Below are 18,966 nucleotides of genomic sequence, written 5' to 3'. Positions count from 1 at the left end.
GAACATTTGAAATGCTTTTATTTATTTATTTATTTTTAAAAGATTTTATTTATTTGACAGAGAAAGACATAGCAAGAGAGGAAACACAAGCAGGGGGATTGGGAGAGGGAGAAGCAGGCTTCCCACGGAGCAGGGAGCCAGATGCGGGGCTCGATCCCAAGACCCTGGGATCATGACCTGAGCTGAAGGCAGACGCTTAACAACTGAGCCACCCAGGCGATGCTTTTAAACCAGTTATCTTTTGGTGACTGACTTGGACAACTTGGGTTCCTTCATCCTTTAGCACTGAGTAACTGCATTTTCCAGATCTTCACATTACATTGCTAATTCCTGTTAAACAACCGTTTTGTACCCGCAAGTTATTAACCAAAGCCATGAATTCACCTAGTAAGTATGCTTGTCATTTAAACAAGGTATATTCCTATTTCACGCTAAACTTTCATAATTAGACACTTTTTGCCGAAAATCTATCTTGGGCTTACAAGGATACATAGGGGACAGGGCAACAGTGGAAGATTTTACAGCCCAAAACTGCGTAGTATCTGGCTAATTAATCTATTCAGATAGGCCTAAACCATTTTCTATTTGTATGTGAGGAGTGAGCTCCCATCTTTCTGCAACTTAAATCATTTGGAGTACAGAGCCAGATCAGAGAAATCCTCAATCAAACCTGGACTCCCCTATCGTCATGGTGTTATCATTTGGTGACTGACTAGAACTTGGGTTCCTTCATCCTTTGGTATCATATTACTGCATTTTCCAGATCATCACATTATATTGCTAATTCTTGGTTAACAACCATTTGTACTCCTACACAGCAACCTGAAGGTATCCTTGGTGTTCCCTCTTTGAGTATTACCCTAACCCAGGCTTTTGACCTTCAGTCTGTGATGCGCTTTCATTTATCACTGGGGCCAATGTGGTGTGTAAATGCGCTGCGGATCTGGTGGCACTTCCACTGCGTGAACTTTGGGTAGAGTCCAGGATGTGAATTTAATGGGTGGAGAAGCTTCAGCAGCACTGTGAAGTTAGCGCGGCCAACTGCAGGAAGCCATGCTTCACTGCACCCTTCTTGGAAGCTGGCATACTTGCCCTACCCTTGCTACCCACGGGCCAGCTCTTGAGGAAAAGGCAGGTAGGTTCTCAATGCAGGGAGATGCTCCAGGTGGTGAATCAGTCCCCTCCAGCTCCTCTGATAAAAGACCCCCCCTCCCAGTCTTCGGCATCCTCCTCCCCTTCCTCCCTCCCTCCCTCTGAGGCCCGTTCGAGACGTGCACGCTCAGCCCGCGCGACCGGCGCTGCAGCAGACGGCCCCAACGTCCCCGCCCTCGCGTGCGCGCCCCCGCGTTCTCTCGTTGGCTCGTTCCGGCCTCAGCGCGCCGCCGGCTCCACTCGCCCCAACCCCCTAGCACACCTCGGCGGCTGCGAGCAACGCGGGGGAGGGGAAGGGCCGGGAGGTAGGCCGCGGCGGCGGGCCGGGCGCGGCGGCGCGCACGCAGGCCTTGCCTCTCCCGGGCCTTCTCCCTCACGCCGGCCGCAGGGCGGGCGCGCACGCCGAGTGACGCTCAGAGGAGGAAGCGCAGCCCCCTTCCCCTCCCTGGCTGCCCCTGGCCCAGCGGGAGCCCCCCCAGTGCGCCTGTGCGGAGGCCTACTTGATTATGTGTGCCCTCTCCGGGCTCCAGCGTTAGCGGCCGGGTGGAGGTGGGGAGGGAAGAAGACGAGGAGGAGGAGGAGGCGGAGGAGGCGGTGGAGGGGAGGTGGGGGGAGTCAGCAAGGACATGGCTCCTGACTCCTGTGCGGAACGTGAGTGACTGAGCGGCAAAGCCCGAGTGAGCGAGCGGCCGAGCGGCGGGCGGGGGCCGGGGACGTAGGGAAGGGAGCGGGGGTGCGGGTGGCTCTGCGGGGGTAAGTACTAATTGGCTTGCATGTGTTTTTTAATGGTCCCCCCCAACTCCCTCTTAGATGGTCTCTAGCGACCGGCCCGTGTCACTGGAGGACGAGGTCTCCCATAGTATGAAGGAGATGATTGGAGGCTGTTGCGTTTGCTCAGACGAGAGAGGCTGGGCCGAGAACCCGCTGGTTTATTGCGACGGGCACGGCTGCAGCGTCGCGGTGCATCAAGGTAAACACCCAACCGCCCGCCGGGCCGAACTCGGCCTGCTCCCAACCGTCACCGCTTCCCCCACCTTGGCAGCAACTGCCAGTTCCCCTGCCGCCCCTCCCCCCGCCCCGCCCCCGCCCCCGCCCCCGCCCCCGCCCCGTTCCGCGGCCCGGGATTGACTCGGAGGGTCCGCGGCGGGGCGGAGGGGGTGTGGGCTGTGCATGTGGGAGAAAGTGCGTGTGGCCTCGACTGTCATGTGATTCTGCGCTCACTCTCTCAAGTGTCATTTGGCCGCCGCCTGCGCCCGGAGCCGTGGGGCTGGAGACTTTCCGAGGCGGTGGTTGGAGGCGGGGGGCCGGGGGGGTGGGCGTTGCGGGTCGCGGCCTGCGCTCCGGGGGCGACGGGGGGGTGGGCGTGCGCCCCTCGGTGGAGTCCCGGTGGCGGTGGGTTGGTTTGGGATCCTGGAGGCCCCTCCCCCTTCACTGGCTGCCCCGGTCTGCCGCAGTGTGTCTGGAGACTTCCTGTGGCATGGAGTCAGGCTCGGGAATGCCACTCGCTGCGCCGGGGCGGGTCGCGGAGGCAGGGCGGTTGCCCGGGCCCTTTAGATTAGGGAGGGGAGGCGCCGCTGCTTCACCCCAAGCTTTCTGGCGGAGACGCTGCTGCTGCGGACTGGGAGCTTCCTGCGGAGAAGACGGTGGCCTTCCGCCGCCGCCGTCGTGCTGCTGCAGGAGCGGCTTGGCTGAGCTGCCCTGGGCTGGTGTTGAGGCCGTCGAGGCGGCATCTGGCCACTTCCTCAGCTTAAGTAACTGAAGAGAAGAGGAGGTGGTGGTGCGGCCAGTGACTTGGGGAGCATCTTAGCTTATTTCTGGGTGTTTCCATTCGGTGAGTTTTTTGGATATTACAAGAAAGCCGAGGACACTAGTAAGAGAGTTTTCTGGCCATTAAAGTTTCTGACTTTTTCTGTTTCACGTGGTAAGGAAACAACCTAGATAGTTTTTGGGTGGCTCTTCTCTCCCTGTTACTCACCAACCCGCCCTGCTTCCCATTTTCGATTTTGGCATGGAGTGATGCAAATATTTAGATACTATCGAATGAGAGAAAGCCTGAACATAAGGGTCTAAAGTGCATACTTTATAGAATGAAATCTCAGAATTCGTAAGGGAGACTTAGGAGATAGTGGATTAATTACCAGAGTGCAGTTATTCTCATTTGTTTTTTGACAAACACCAAAGTTGCACACCTTCCTTCTTTTAAGGAGTGAAAACAATGTGTGTTGGTTCTGATTTTTAAGGTTTTAGAGCTGATATATAGCGTTTCCATCAGTGTTCATTGGCATTTGTAGAGGTATTTCTTAGGAATTGGATTCTAAATTGCCAAGTTTCAATCAGTAAAGTCGTCTCTTAGTATAGAAAACACTCATTTAAACTTTAAGTTTTCTTGACGAGAAGTAGTACTTCTGGGTTAAAATAAAAGTTTTTGGACATTGATGCAGTGTTTTTTTTTTTTTTTAAAGATTTTATTTATTTATTTGAGACAGAATGAGAGACAGAGAGCATGAGAGGGAGGAGGGTCAGAGGGAGAAACAGACTCCCCGCCGAGCAGGGAGCCCGATGCGGGACTCGATCCCAGGACTCTAGGATCATGACCTGAGCTGAAGGCAGTCGCTTAACCAACTGAGCCACCCAGGCGCCCGATGCAGTGTTTCTTGACTGATAGGACATTTTTACACTGACATGTTTACAAATTTTAAAAGGAATTGCAAGTTTAGCTTTTGGAGTTTTAAAAATTTGTGCTGGTTTTATATTTTAGTGCTTTCCAGTATTTAAGATATTTCAAGCTTCCTCTGAGCAAACTCATGCAAAAATGTCAGTTGGTTATTAGTGTTCTAGGTCTTTGGGAAAATTCAACTTTGAGTTAGTTAAATATCAAAAATTTTTTTTTTTTTAAACTGGAGTGAGATTTAGATCTACTGAAATCACTTATTGGAACATTCGCATCATATTTTTAGAAATAAATTTGTGCTTTTTAAAATAATGGCTTTATTGAGATGTGATTCACATACCAGAGAATTCACCCACTCAAAGTGTACAATCCACTGGTTTTAGTACATTCGCAGAGTTTTGTATCTAATTACCACACAGTTCTAGAACATTTTCTTTTTTCTTTCTCTCTCTCTTTTTTTTTTTTTTTTTTAAGAGAGGGAGGGGTGGGGGTACAGTGGTGGAGAGAGAATCCTAAGCAGACTCCATGCCCAGCACCGAGCAGGTGGCAGGGCTCAGTCTCACAACCCTGAGATCATGACCTGAGGCAAAATCAGGAGTCGGATTCTTTTTTTTTTTTTTTTTTAACGATTTTATTTATTTTTGACAGAGAGAGAGAGTACAAGCGGGGGAAGCAGCAGGCAGAGGGAGAGGGAGGGGCAGGCTCCGGAGCCCTATGTGGGGCTCCATCCCAGGACCCTGGGATCATGACGCAGGGCCAAAGGTGGACGCTTAACTGTCTGAGCCACCCAGGCGCCCCCAGCAGTCAGATTCTTAACCGACTGAGCCACTCAGGTGCCCCAATTTTATTTTTTAATTTTTATTTGTTTCAGGGGTACAGGTCTGTGATTCATAGGTCTTACACAATACACAGCGCTCACCACAACACATATCTTCCTCAATGTCTATCACCCAGCCACCCCATCCCTTCCACCCTCCAGGCACCCCAATTTTAGAACATATTCATCAACCTAACAAGAAACCTTGGACCCGTTAACAGTTACTTTCCGTTTCTCCCCAACTCCCAACACTAGGCAACCACTAGTGTACTTTCTATCTATTGATTTGCTTATTCTGGACAATTTATACAAATGGAAGCATGTCACGCTTAACAATACATTTCATTTTCTTTTCTGCAATATTTTTTGCTTATTTTGACAGGTGATTTGGAATTATTTTTATTAGACTTCTCTAAAATGCTTGCTATTTGGGACGCCTGGGTGGCTCAGTCGGTTAAGCATCTGCCTATGGCTTGGGTCATGATCCCAGGGTCTTGGGATGAGTCCCGTATGGGGCTCCTTGCTCAGCGGGGAGCCTGCTTCTCCCTCTGCCTGCCACTCCCCCTGCTTGTGCTCTCTCTGACAAATAAATAAGTAAAATCTTTAAAAAATAAAATAAAATGCTTGCTGTTTAAATTGCAGGATATAGGAATGAATTTCTGAGTTATTCTTTGTAAAAAAATCTGTTAAATTTTACTCAATATTCTTCCTATCATAAAATAATAAGTATAATTTGTAGTGCTTATGCTTATCTAAAATAACAAAAGGCTGGTCTTTTAATGTTTTTATTAAAATGTCATACAGGAGTGCCTGGGTAGCTCAGTTCGTTAAGCATCTGCCTTTAGATCAGGTCATGATCCCAGGTCCTGGGATTGAGCCCCATGTTGGGCTCCCTGCTCAGCGGGGAGCCTACTTTGCCCTCTCCCCACTGTTCCTGCTCTCTCTCTCTCTTTTTATCTCTCTCTCTCTCAAATAAATAAAATCTTAAACCCCAAAATGTCATAAAATTTTTATTAGGTGGTAACATAAGTGATAAATAAAAATATAAAATGTTTTCATTCTTTGCAAAACGTGTATTTTTATATGTATAGTCTGAGAGGTAATTGAGGGCTTTGAAAGGGTATTTGATTTTCCATAATTTAAAAAATTTTAACATATTTTAAAATCTTTTATTTCCCAATAGCTTGCTATGGCATTGTTCAAGTACCCACTGGACCATGGTTTTGCAGGAAATGTGAATCTCAGGAGAGAGCAGCCAGAGTGGTAAGAACTGTTTATCAAAAACATTAAAATACTTCAATGAAAAAGAAAAACAACTTCAGTGAGTAGCTTAGGATGCTACACATTTAGTTTCAGTTTGAAGGGTTTTCAGTTTTTTGTTCAAATATTGAATTTGGGCCAAATATTGACTTAACAGTTTTAAGCCAATTTTATAAACTGTGAAAAACAAATTGAACCACATAAGTATTTGTTGAGGGATACTTTGAATGGATAAAACATAAAGTTGTATTTGGGCTTTAGTTCTACCTACTGTTTTGAAGGGTTAAATTGGCAGTAGAACATAAGGAAGTTAAGGTGATAATTCTGCTAGGTTCTGCTTAATGAATAAAAAAACACAAGAGTTTAACCACTGTATTCTTTTTACTACATCTGCATGTGTATAGTTTAACTTTGAATGCTCAGTATTTTCACACATTCAGTTCTTTTGGCAAAGCAACATAAAAATTTTCCTTTCTTACTTGTCTGGCTACCTTCTTTCTGAACACTTTTGTAAACTTCTTGTAGTCATGAGGGAGATATGTTTATTCTTTGTGGTCCAAAGCGTTTTTTTTTTTCAATTGAACTTCTGGAAATAACAGGGAGAAATAGATTTAATCTTCATTAATCATATAAAAGTATTACCATTTGCAGTGTGATAGTTCCTTCTTTTTGGTGTTGGCTAGAGAATTTGACAGAGGTAGAAAACAAACATTTGAACTTCTTCTTTTTTTTTTTTTAAAGATTTTATTTGACAGAGACGCAGCAAGAGAAGGAACACAAGCAGGGGGAGTGGGAGAGGGAGAAGCAGGCTTCCCGCTGAGCAGGGAGCCCTATGCGGGGCTTGATCCCAGGACCCTGGGATCATGACCTGAGTTGAAGGCAGATGCTTAACGACTGAGCCACCCAGGCGCCCCATTTTGGCTTTATTTCTTAGGATGTGGGGCCATTCAAGGTTTTAAAGAAGAGGCGCAACTTCCTTTAATTTCTTATAGCGTACAGTTATAAAAGATAAGGTCTTTTATAAGAAACAAAAACTGATCATAAGCTTAAATAAGCAGAGAAAGGGCATTTTATATTTTTTATTTTATTATATTACTATTTTTTAGATTTTATTTATTAATTTGACAGAGACACAGCGAGGGAGGGAAAACAAGCAGGGGGAGTGGGGGAGGGAGAAGCAGGCCTCCTGCGGAGCAGGGAGCCTGATGTGGGGCTCAATCCCAGGACCCTGGGACCATGACCCGAGCCGAAGGCAGATGCCCAGCGACTGAGCCACCCAGGCGCCCCACATTTTTTATTTATTTTTTTTAAGATTTTATTTTTTAAGGGTCACCTGGGTGGTACAGTTGGTTAAAGCAACTGACTCTTGGTTTTGGCTCAGGTCGTGTTCTCAGCACAGGCTGTTCTCAGGTCATGTTCTCAGCAATGGGCTCCATGCTCAGCATTGGGCTCCGCACTCAGTGTGGAGTCTGCTCGAGATTCTCTCTCTGGGCTCCCGGGTGGCTCAGTCAGTTGAGTGTCTCCCTTCTGCTCAAGTCAGGATCCTGGGGTCCTGGGATCAAGCGCCGCATGGGGCTCCCTGCTCAGTGGGGAGTCTGCTTCCCCCTTCTCTTCTGCTCCTCCACCCCACTCATTCTCTCTCTCTTTCAAATAAAATATTTAAAGGAAAAAAAAAAATTCTGTCTCCCTCTGCCCCTCCCTGCCCCTCCCCCTGCTTGCTTGCGCAGGCGCTCTCAGATAAATAAAATCTTAAAGAGAGCACAAACAAGTATGGGGAGTGAGAGAGGGAGAAGCAGGCTTCCCACTTAGTGGGGAGCCCCATGTGGGGCTTGTCCCCAGGACCCTGGGATCATGACCTGCGCCGTGAAGGCAGACTCTTAATGACTGAGCCACCCAGGCGCCCCAAAGATTTTATTTTTAAGTAATCTCTACACCCAGCAGGGGGCTTGAACCCACAACCCTGAGATCAAGAGCCTCGTGCTCTACTGACTGAGTCAGTCAGGCACCCCAAGGGCAGTTTAATATAAGGATATTGGAGCCAAGAAGCCTAACATGGAAATGTATTCGTGACTTAGAAAGGGAATTGAATTAGTTTTTTTTTGGTTGGCTAAGGGTCTGCCTTTCGCTCAGGTCATGATCTCAGGGTCCTGGGATCGAGCCCCATATCATCCTCTCTGCTTGGCAGGGAGTCTGCTTCTCCCTCTCACTCTCCTTCTGAGTGCTCTCTGAGCGCTCTCTCTCTCTCTCAAATAAAATCTTTAAAAAAAAAAAGGTTATTTATTTGAGAGAGAGCGCGACCCTGAGAGCCTGAGCTGGGGGAGGGGCTGAGGAAGAGAATCTTTCTTTTTTTAATTTATTTTTTATTTTTTTTAAGATTTTCATTATTCATGAGAGACCTAACTGACTGAGCCACCCAGGCACCCAGGAAGAGAATCTTTCACTCAGACTCCCCGCTGAGCGAGGAGCCAGCCGAGGGCTCTGTCCCACAGCCCATGAGATCATGAACTGAGCTGAAACCAAGAGTGGGACGCTTAACTAATCGAACCACCCAGGTGCCCCAAATTAGTCTTTTTTTTTTAAGTAAATCCTTCCCTTTTGGTAATCATTACTTTATTTTAAAAGTAATTTCTATGCCAAGGTAGGGCTCGAACTCATGCTGTTAGACTGAGTCAGTCAGGCACCCCAATAATTGAATTAGTCTTAATCTTAATTCTGCTTTTATTTGTGTGTCGGCTTTATTCTTTTCCTTTCTGCAGGTTTTCTCTGCTACTGGCTGTTTACTGTCAGATTCTATGTTAAATGTTCTATAACAATTATCTGGTTTAGTCATCTTATCAAACCTTTGAGGTATTTTGTTGTTCTCATTTTATGGATAAAGACATCATAGTTTTAAGAGAAATGCATATCTAGTTGGAGGCTGGGCTGTGATTAAGCTCTCAACCATCATGTTCTGTATTGCCTCCTGTGGTGAAAGTGGCCATACTTCAGCTCCTAATATTTTCTATTTCCTGTCTCAAGAGACTAAATCTTAAATCTCATCTGAGTCTCATGTTCCTTCCGGTAACAAAAAACTGGGTTGGCTTGGATAAGGTGCCTAGCTCTGGACCAACTAGGCATGGCTAGACAATAGGGTTGCTTAGACACAGAGAGATGTCTGTGGGTTTGGGATAGCTCACTTCTCAGAGAAGGGATTTATGAGCTGATGGTACCGTAGCAGAATAATAAAGTTGTAATTTCAGACAAGTAGTTCAGAGTATATAGAATGGATTTGAGGGGGAGGTTAGAAACTGAAAAACTTAGGATGATATTACACTAAAAATGGGAGAGTAGAAAGGAAGGGAGGGAGCGTTTTGAAGGATGAAATGACAGAAATGGATATTAGGTAAAGGAAAGGGAATAATCAAAAGATGATTCTTAGTATCAAGGGTAATCACTGGAATGGTGATGCCATTAATAGTCATAGAGTAATGGTAATAAAGAAAGGACAGCAGGTTTGAAGAATAAGGAAAGTTCTGTTTTGAGCATGTTGGTTTTGATGATGCTAGGATTTTTCATTGGAAATTTAGGATTAAAGTAATGGAATTAAGTTAGAGTTGGAGCTGCATAGAAGAAAGACTGGAAACCAAATGACATTTTTGTTGTTGTTGTTAGAGAAGAGAAAAATGAAGACAGCTATGGTGAATATCCACATTTGGGGAGAGTAAGAGAACAAGTTACCAAGGATGGAAAATGAACTGTCAGGAAAGGAGAACCTGCAGTAGTAACAGACACTTGGTTTCTCAGAAAAGACTAGTTGATAGTGACGTTGCTGTAAGGATGCTGAAGAACTGAGAAAAGTTTCTGAGACCAAATTGTAGTTCCTTTGTTTGGGCAGAACTCTCGTTATAGGTACTGAGGAGAGTAGAGATTGTAGGATTAGACGGAATATTGAAAAAGTAAGGAAAGAGGAGAGTAAGAGTTAGAGATCGAATTTTGTTGGTTTGTTTATTTATTTTTATTTTTTAAAGATTTTATTTATTTATTTGACAGAGATAGAGACAGCTAGAGAGGGAACACAAGCAGGGGGAGTGGGCGAGGGAGAAGCAGGCCTCCTGCTGAGCAGGGAGCCCGATGCGGGGCTTGATCCCAGGACCCTGGGATCATGACCTGAGCCGAAGGCAGACGCTGAATGACTGAGCCACCCAGGCGCCCCGAATTTTGTTGGTTTTTAAGGGAAACTCTTTGTAGGTAGGCATTCATTGTTCAGAAAAAGCACTTGATGGGGCTTCTGGGTGGCTCACATGGTTGAGCATCTGCCTTCGGCTCCGGTCATGATCCCAAGGTCCTGGGATCGAGCCCCACATCAGGCTCCTTGGTCGGGCAGGAAGCCTGCTTCTCCTTCTATCTCTACTGCTTCTCCTGCTTGTGCTCTCGTCCTCTCTGTCAAATAAATAAAATGTTTAAAAACAAAACAAAACACTTAAATTGCTTCATTTACCTCAAGTGAACATGTATTTTTGCTGAAGATTTTTTTTTAAAGATTTTATTCATTTGAGAGAGAGAAGGAGAGAGGGAGAGTGCACAAGTAGGGGGAGAGGCAGAGGGGAGGGAGAAGCAGACTCCACGCTGAGCAGGGAGCCCGACTGGGGCTCGATCCCAGGACCCTGAGATCATGACCTGAGCTGAAGGCAGGCGCTTAACCGACTGAGCCACCCAGGCTCCCCATGCTGAAGATATTTTATTAGGCCTTAAAACTGTTTGGGAACCACTGTCTGCTGGTTAGAGGTTAAAACTCTGATGACTATTTTGTATTTAATGAGTATTTGTTCTTAATTACCACAGGCTGAAGAGATTTACTAGAAATGTTATATATTTATATACTTTTAATGGGATAAAGAGGATATGTTAGGTTTTAAGTATTCTACTTTGAAAACATGGTGAGTGGATTGTGAAAAAAAATAAAATGGCCAAAAGCCCATTAAGAATTTGCATTATTTAGGGACGCCTGGGTGGCTCAGTCGTTAAGCGTCTGCCTTCGGCTCAGGTCATGATCCCAGGGTCCTGGGATCGAGCCCCACATTGGGCTCCCTGCTCGGCGGGAAGCCTGCTTCTCCCTCTCCCACTCCCCCTGCTTGTGCTCTTTCTCTCTCGCTGTGTCTCTCTCTGTCAAATAAATAAATAAAATCTTTAAAAAAAAAAAAAGAATTTGCATTATTTAGGTATTGCTGTTCTAGCTCTAAATGAAAAGACTATTTTCTACAGGAGGTGAGATGTAACTTTTTCCTACTGTTCTGCCTCTTTTTATTGTAGTTCTTCCTGGCTTACCATTGTCAGGGAAGAACTGCTAGATGGAATGTACATCAAAATTTCAGGGATTGACCTAGGGTTTGCACATTTTGTTTTTTTTTAAGATTTTATTTATTTGACATAGGGAGAGAGAGAGCACAAGCAGGGGGAGTGGCAGGCAGAGGGAGAAGCAGGCGCTGATCAAGGAGCCCAATGTGGGGCTCGATCCCAGGACCTCCTGGGATCATGACCTGAGCTGAAGGCAGATGCTTAACTGACTCTGAGCCACCCTGGCTCCCCCACATTTTATTTTTTAATTTTTGCTTAATGAAAATACATAATGCAAAAAAAGTCACTATAAATCTTTAAAACCATCTGAACTATATACTTAACCGTATTATGTATTTACATTTAATTTTATTGAGTAAAATTATATTAATATATATCTGTTATAAATAGGTATGGATATAGAACATATAATAAATATTCCCTACCTGGGGAACTAAGGTGGATTCTTCATATTTGCCCCAAATCTTGCCTTCTTCTTAAAATAATAAATAAAAAAATTAAGTTGAAATACTTTTGTACTCTCCCCAGTCTGAGTCATCCATTATCCTTTTAGTGTCTATTAGGACCATCTCTCTTTTTTCTTTCCAGTTTCATTGGGATATAATCGACCTATAACATTGTATTGATTTAAGGTATACAATGTAATGATTTGATACATATATATACATATATTGCAGAATGATTATTAAAATGAGTTTAGTTAACATCTGTTCTCACATAGTTGCAATTTTTTTTTTTTTTAATTTTATTTATTTGAGAGAGAGAGGTAGCAAGAGAGAGCACGAATGGGGTAGGGTGGGTTGGGTGAGTGGGGAGGAGGGACAGAGGGAGAGGCAGAAGCAGGCTCCCCCCTGAGCAGGGAGCCTGCCTCGGGGTTTGATCCTAGGACCCTGGGATGATGACCTGAGCCAAAGGCAGATACTTAACCAACTGAGGCACCCAGGCGCCCTTGCAATTTTCTTTTGATGAGAACTATTTTTTTTTTTTAAAGATTTTATTTATTTGACGGAGACACAGTGAGGGAGGGAACATAAGCAGGGGGAGTGGGAGAGGGAGAAGCAGGCTTCCTGCTCAGGGCTCAATCCCAGGACCCTGGGATCATGACCTGAGCCAAAGGCAGACACTTAACGACTGAGCCACCCAGGCACCTTGATGAGAACTTTTAAGATTTATTCTTGGGGCACCTGGTTGGCTCAGTTGGTAGAGTATAGGACTCTTAATCTCACGGTTGTGAGTTCAAGCCCCATGTTGGGTGTAAAGCTTACTTATACACAGAACTTTCATATACACAATACAGTATTGTTAATTATAGTCACCATGCTATATATTCCACTCCCAGAACTTAACCGTATAACTGAAAGTTTTTACCTTTTGATCAACCACCACACACCTTTTCCCCACCCACCATCCACTGCCTTTGGCAACCGCCACTCCGTTTTCTGTTTCTATGAGACCAGTTCTTTGAGATTCCAAACGTAAGTGAGGTCGTATAGTACAGATGGACCTCTGACTTAGGATTTTTTGACTTTACAGTGCTGTGAAAGCAGTATGTATTCAGAAGAAACCATATTGCAAATCTTATTTTTTGATCTTTTCCCAGACTAGTGATACGCAGTATAATATGCTTGTGATGCTGGGCAGTGGCAGCTAGCCAGCACTGCCAGTCAGCTGCCAACTCAATCAGGAGGGCAAACAACAGATAGCTTAGGACCATTCTCTACCCTTACAAGCACTCTGTTTTTCACTTCCAGTGCAGTCGTCAATAAATTACATAAGGTATTCAACACTTTATTAGAAAATAGGATCTGTGTTAAGATGATTTTGCTCAGCTGTAAGCTAAGTGTTGTGAGCACATTTCACACTAGGCTAGGCTATGATATTTGGTAGGTTAGGTGTATTAAATACATTTTCAACTTACGATATTTTCAACTTACGGGTTTATTGGGACATAACTCCATTGTACGCTGAGGAAGATCTGTATTTGTCTAATTTGTTTCACTTAGCATAATGCCTTCCATCTGTGTTGTTGCTAACAGCATGATTTTCTTCTTTTTTATGGCCAAATAATATTCCTGTGTTTGTGTGTGTGTGTGTGTGTGTGTGTATCTCACGGTCTATGTTTTTATACTGCATGTGTGTATTTATAAATATCATTTAGTATTATAGGAATGGCATCATATTGTATATATGTTCTGCAACTTGTGATATAGCTGCATTAATACATACTGATTTAGTTCATTCTTTTTATCTGCTTTTTAGTGTTTTGTCACAATGTACCACAATTTAATTTCCTTTTTTAATTTTTGTTTTTAAATTTAATTTCTTTATTGATTGTCATTTAGGTTTCTGATTTTTCACAATCACAAATAGTGCTGCAGTGAACATATACGTAGACATAATGAAGCTTGGTGTTTTTGTTTATTTTTTTTAAAGCGATAGTGGGGGGAGGGGCAGAAGGAGAGGGAGAGAGAAAGGATCTTAAACAGCTCCATGCCCAGTGCGGAGCCCCTTGGGCTCGATCTCACAGTAGTGAGATCATGAGCTGAGCTGAAATCAAATTAGGAGTCGGATGCTTAACCAACTGAGGCACCCAGGTGTCCCAGAAAGCTTGGTGTTTTTAAAAAATATAGTCTGAGAGTCTGTATTAATAGGCAGGTTTTAATTTGTTTACGGTTGTAATAGCGACTGGTATATTTGGGCTTATTTCAAAAGTTTTATTTTCTGTTTTCTATTTACCATGCCTTTTTTCTTTCGCTTTTCCTTCAGTTGGAGTGATTGAATGTTCTTTATTCCTTTTTATTTTAAACATTTTTTAAAGGATTTTTTTTATTTATTTGAGAGAGAGACAGAGAGAACACAAGTGGGGTGAGGGGCAGAGGGAGAAGCAGACTCCCTGCTGAGCAGGGAGCCCGATGGCGGGGTTTGATCCTGAGATTCTGGGATCATGACCTGAGCTGAAGGCAGATGCTTAACTGACTGAGCCACCCAGGTGCCTGTGTTCCTTTTTTTTTTCTTTTTTAATCCTGTGTTGATTTGGAGAGTATATATTCTACTTCTTTTCTGTTAGTGATTGCCCTAAAGTTTTAATGTGCATACTTTGTATTTTAAATGAGTCAAAAAGTAATACAACCAAAATCTCAGGATTCCTTGTATTCCCATCTTTCCCTAGCAAAATCTGTTATTGTCTGTATTTTAATTCCATCTGATTTATTTGTTTGTTTGTTTGAAGGGGGGAGGGTGAGAAGGAGAGAGAGAATCCCAAGCAGGCGCCACTCCCAGCATGAATTAGATGTGGGGCTCAATCTCACAACCCTGAGATCATGACCTGAGATGAAATCAAGGGTCGGACGCTTAACTGACCCCAAATTCCACCTTCCTTTTTTTTTTTTAGTATATGTGCTGCTGAAGCGAGCACCCACCTTCCTTTTAATTTCCCAAATTAGTAGCTGTGTGTGTGTTTTTTAAATTTCATTTTTAAATTTATTTTTTTTAAGATTTTATTTATTTGAGAGAGAGAGTGAGGGAGAGAGAAAAGGAGCTGGGAGAGGGGCAGAGGGAGAAGCAGACTCCCCGCTGAACAGGGAGCCCGATGCAGGGCTCCATCCCAGGACCCTGGGATCATGACCTGAGCTAAAGGCAGATGCTTAACCGACTGAGCCACCCAGGCGCCCCAGTTGTTTTTTAATAGGTATTTGTAATTTAGACCTAAGATTACTGAAGTTTTGCTCAACTGTTTGTTTCCCTTGCTGCTTTATGGGTCATTTCCTTTTTTTTTTTTTTTTATTACACAGTTCTAGTGTTCCCCTCCAGAGTCTTTGACTACTAAGTAGTAAGCAAGCTATATTAGTCTTTTTATGTCTAGAATGTTATTATTTTGCTCTCATCTATGCTAGTTTGAGTTCTAGAGTCATAGTTGTTTTCCTGTAAGTAAAGATCTTATTCTAGTTTGTCTTCTGGTGTCTAATTGTGGTAAACAGAAAATCTGTTGACATAGTGCTTATCCTGCTTCGAAGTTGATTTGCTTTTTCATTCTGTGGACTCAATGTTTTTTTTCATCTTGGAAAATTTTCTGCTCGCTCTTCAGGTATCACCTCATTTAATTTTTTTCTGGAACTGTTACTTAGGTGTATGCTTGGGATTCTTGTTCTTTTCTTCATGTATTTTGTTATTTAAAAAAAATTTTTTTTTTAAAGATTTTATTTATTTATTTGAGAGAGAGAGAATGAGAGAGAGCACATGAGAGGGGAGAGGGTCAGAGGGAGAAGCAGACTCCCTGCCGAGCAGGGAGCCCGATGCGGGACTCGATCCAGGGACTCCAGGATCATGACCTGAGCTGAAGGCAGTCGCTTAACCAACTGAGCCACCCAGGTGCCCTAAAAAAATTTTTTAGAAGATTTTATTTGAGAGGGAGAGAGAGAGCGAGAGAGAGTGAGCTTGCACACAAGCAAGAGCAGGGAGAGGGAGAAACAGACTCTCCGCTGAGCAGGGAGCCCGACGTTGGGCTCGATCCTGGGATCCTGGGATCATGACCTGAGCCGAAGGCAGACGCTTAATGGACTGAGCCACCCAGGCACCCCTCTTTATGTCTTTTAATTTCTCTTTTGTATTTTCTATTTTCTCTCTCCATTATGGATAATCTCTTTAGCTCTGTCTTGAAATTTATGCTTATTGTTAACCCAGTCATTGAATTTCTTTCTGAGTAAATCATACCTACAATTTCTATTTTATTTTTCAATTTGCCCTTTTTTCCCCATAATATTTTGCTATTTTTGCCTTATGGATGATATTCCTTTATTATTTGAACATTTAAAACATACTTATTTTAGGGGCACCTGGCTGGGTCACTTGGTGGAGCATACGACTCTTGATCTCACAGTCTTGAGTTCAAGTCCCACATTGGGCATAGAGATTACTAAAAAAACCTTACTTTAATACTTAAGAGATTTTAGAATTCTTTCATTTGTTTTGTTAACTCTGGTGGTAGACATCTTCATGTACTTTGTAATTTTTGGTTATGAGCTAATCCTCAGGAGTTGTTGTCTTCTTTGGATTCCTGTTCCTCTAGGAACACAGTGAAGATGTTGCTGTGGGGAGTTTGTGCGTTTGAGGTCTCTGAAGAACCATGTTTGCACCCTAACAAAGATCAGATTACGGTAGCTTCTGCAAATTAGGAATTTACAAATTCACAAATTCTTTCATTTAAAAGGAGTTCAAAAGGCCTTTTAAAACTTTTTGACAACTCTGTGACATCAATTGGGGTCAGGCTTTTTTTTTTGTCTTCCTATTATGCCAACCTTAGCACATGGTTTTCATTTTCAGGGTTGTCCCACAGTCAGAGCATGGCAGCTGGAACTTCAGTCATTGTGACCTGCAGAAAGAAGTTCCAGGCAGAAGGGGGGGGATGGTAAAGTTAAAAGTGGTTTTCCTCCCAGCTGACTTCTTCTCTTAACGTTTTCCTGAAGTCCCAGTCAACAAGTTATGCTTAGTTTTACTGGCTTTTAATTGTTAGACTTCAAAATATGGGTCAGTTGAAGAACTGAATAAAATTGGTGTTTTGTTAGGAGGGAAGAACGGTAGAATGGTTTTGGGGTGGTAACCAGCTAACTCTGTCAGATTTTGCCTACTGAAGTTCACTGCTCCAGACTAATTTTTAAATTTGTTTCTTGACTGGAATCTGGTACCCTTTAGATAATGGATTTTGGGCCCCACACTCTCTCAGTGTAGGCTTGAATTTCTGGTTTTTCTAGAGTGACCCCTCTTTATGCCCAGAACTAGCATCTCACTTCAGTGCAGCTTCTCTAGTCTTAACTGGTCTAGGCCATGTTTTTCTCTAATAAATTCCCCTTTGGTTGTATAATAGGCCCTTAACAGCTCCTGTCCTTGTGCAGGGAACCCAGTTAGAACTTTTTTTGTCTGTGTGTCTAGGGTCTGTGTTAGTGTGATAGTCAGTTCCAATCTCTAGGGGTGTATATTAGACCTGATATCTTCATTGACTGCCATAGCTTCAACTAATGTTCATCTTTTTTTTTTTTTTTAAAGATTTTATTTATTCATTTTAGAGAGAGAGAATGAGAGAGAGCACACGAGAGGGGGGAGGGTCAGAGGGAGAAGCAGACTCCCCGCCGAGCAGGGAGCCTGATGCGGGGCTAGATCCCAGGACCCTGGGACCATGACCCGAGCCAAAGGCAGTCACCCAACCAACTGAGCCATCCAGGTGCCCCCTAATGTTCATCTTTTTAGCTTTTCTTTTTTATTTCTGCTACCTGGAGATTAACCTTTATCTACATAATTAAAAATTGCTTTCAAAGTTATTTATCTTTGATTTCTGAGTGCAAGAGGCAGTTGCAGTTTTAAAATTTCATAATTTTATTTCTGTGCAAGCTGTTTAGCTTGTATACTTTAATGGAATACCTTCAGAGTTAACCATCTGCTAGCATTTTTTCTCCTATTGCTGATTCATATCTAATATTTGCCTTTGTAGCTTTAAAAGAGGTGCTTTTATTTATTTATTTATTTTTTTAAAAAGAGGTGCTTTTAGAAAGTTAACAGATTTAGTGCTTACCACCATAGATAAAATAGTAAATGGCCAATTTCTGTTGTCTCTCTTGATTCTTCTTTTACTATGAGAAAAGCCTAGCATGTCTGACATGAAGTATGTGCTTAATACTTGTTTTATTCTTTTCTAACCTGCCTATGCAACTAGTAAGAGAAATGAAATCATAGGAATGTATTGATACCTTGCCCAGCATATGGTATCTATTTATTCCTTTTTTTAGATCAGATTTAAATTTTTTTTTTTAAGATATAATTTCTGTGTTTATCAAAGTGATAAATGCATAGTCAAAGTCAGGTATTCCGAAAACTTCTCTCACACAAATAAAGCAGTACCTTGCTGCTTGACTCTTGAACCCTAATCTCATTCTTCAGAAGCAGGCTCTTTTGGCTGCTCCTTCTGGTATTTACTTGCATATATATATTTTTAAGATTATTTATTTTTTAGAGAGAGAGAGCACAAGCAGGTGGAGTAGCAGGGAGAGGGAGAAGCAGGCTTCCCACTGAGCAAGGAGCCTGACATGGGGCTTGATCCTAGGACCCTGGAATTATGACCTAAGCTGAAGGCAGATACTTAACCAACTGAATCACCCAGGCACCCCTCAAGTTTATTTTTCTTAGTAATCTCCAAACCTGGTATGGGTTTGAGCTCAATCCCAGGATTAAGAGTTGTGTGCTCTACCAACTGAGCCAGCCAGGTGCCCCTATAAGCAGCTATTCTTGACATATCAGTTTTAGTAGTTGCCTTTCAGTATATCACAAATTTTCATTAAATCAGTGGTGTTAAACAGTAATATTTACACTGTTATTACTATTTAAATATTTATTTGTGAGCCAAAAGTACACTGATTGTTTGCTTGTATTTTTTTTATTTCCCTGGGATTAATCGTATTTTCATTTTCTTTGTATTTTTTTTAAATACTTTCTTTTAAGATTTTATTTATTTTTTAAGACTTTATTTGTCAGAGAGAGAGAGAGAGCGCGCGTGAGCGAGCACAAGCAGGGGAAGTGACAGGCAGAGGGAGAAGCAGGCTCCCTCCCCTCTGAGCAAGGTGCCCAATGTGGGACTTGATCCCCGGCCCTGGGACCATGACCTGAGCCAAAGGCAGATGCTTAACTGACTGAGCCATCCAGGCATCTTCTTATATTCTTTATCTAAGGCTAAATCTTTGTATATCCT

General features: G+C 43.1%; 1 protein-coding gene across 8 annotated transcripts in view; it reads left to right on the top strand.

Moving 5' to 3' along the window:
- Nucleotides 1-1,551: 1,551 nt before the first annotated feature.
- Nucleotides 1,552-18,966, top strand: part of MLLT10 (MLLT10 histone lysine methyltransferase DOT1L cofactor) — a 220,058-nt gene continuing 202,643 nt past the window's right edge. For 4 of the 8 annotated variants that reach the window (XM_035021508.1, XM_035021507.1, XM_035021502.1 and 1 more), the window contains exons 1-3: nucleotides 1,732-1,829; nucleotides 1,963-2,122; nucleotides 5,824-5,903. In XM_035021508.1, the coding sequence (XP_034877399.1) occupies nucleotides 1,963-2,122; nucleotides 5,824-5,903 (240 nt within the window). In that variant the 5' untranslated portion in view covers nucleotides 1,732-1,829. Of the gene's footprint in view, nucleotides 1,702-1,723; nucleotides 1,830-1,962; nucleotides 2,123-5,823; nucleotides 5,904-18,966 lie in introns of those variants that run through there. The other 4 variants (XM_035021511.1, XM_035021510.1, XM_035021504.1 and 1 more) reach the window with 3 other exon arrangements.

The sequence above is a fragment of the Mirounga leonina genome, unplaced genomic scaffold, assembly GCF_011800145.1.
Source record: "Mirounga leonina isolate KUSES-001 unplaced genomic scaffold, KU_Mleo_1.0 Mir_175, whole genome shotgun sequence".
NCBI classification, from domain to species: domain Eukaryota; kingdom Metazoa; phylum Chordata; class Mammalia; order Carnivora; family Phocidae; genus Mirounga; species Mirounga leonina.
This window is presented reverse-complemented; position numbering and strand designations above follow the sequence as displayed.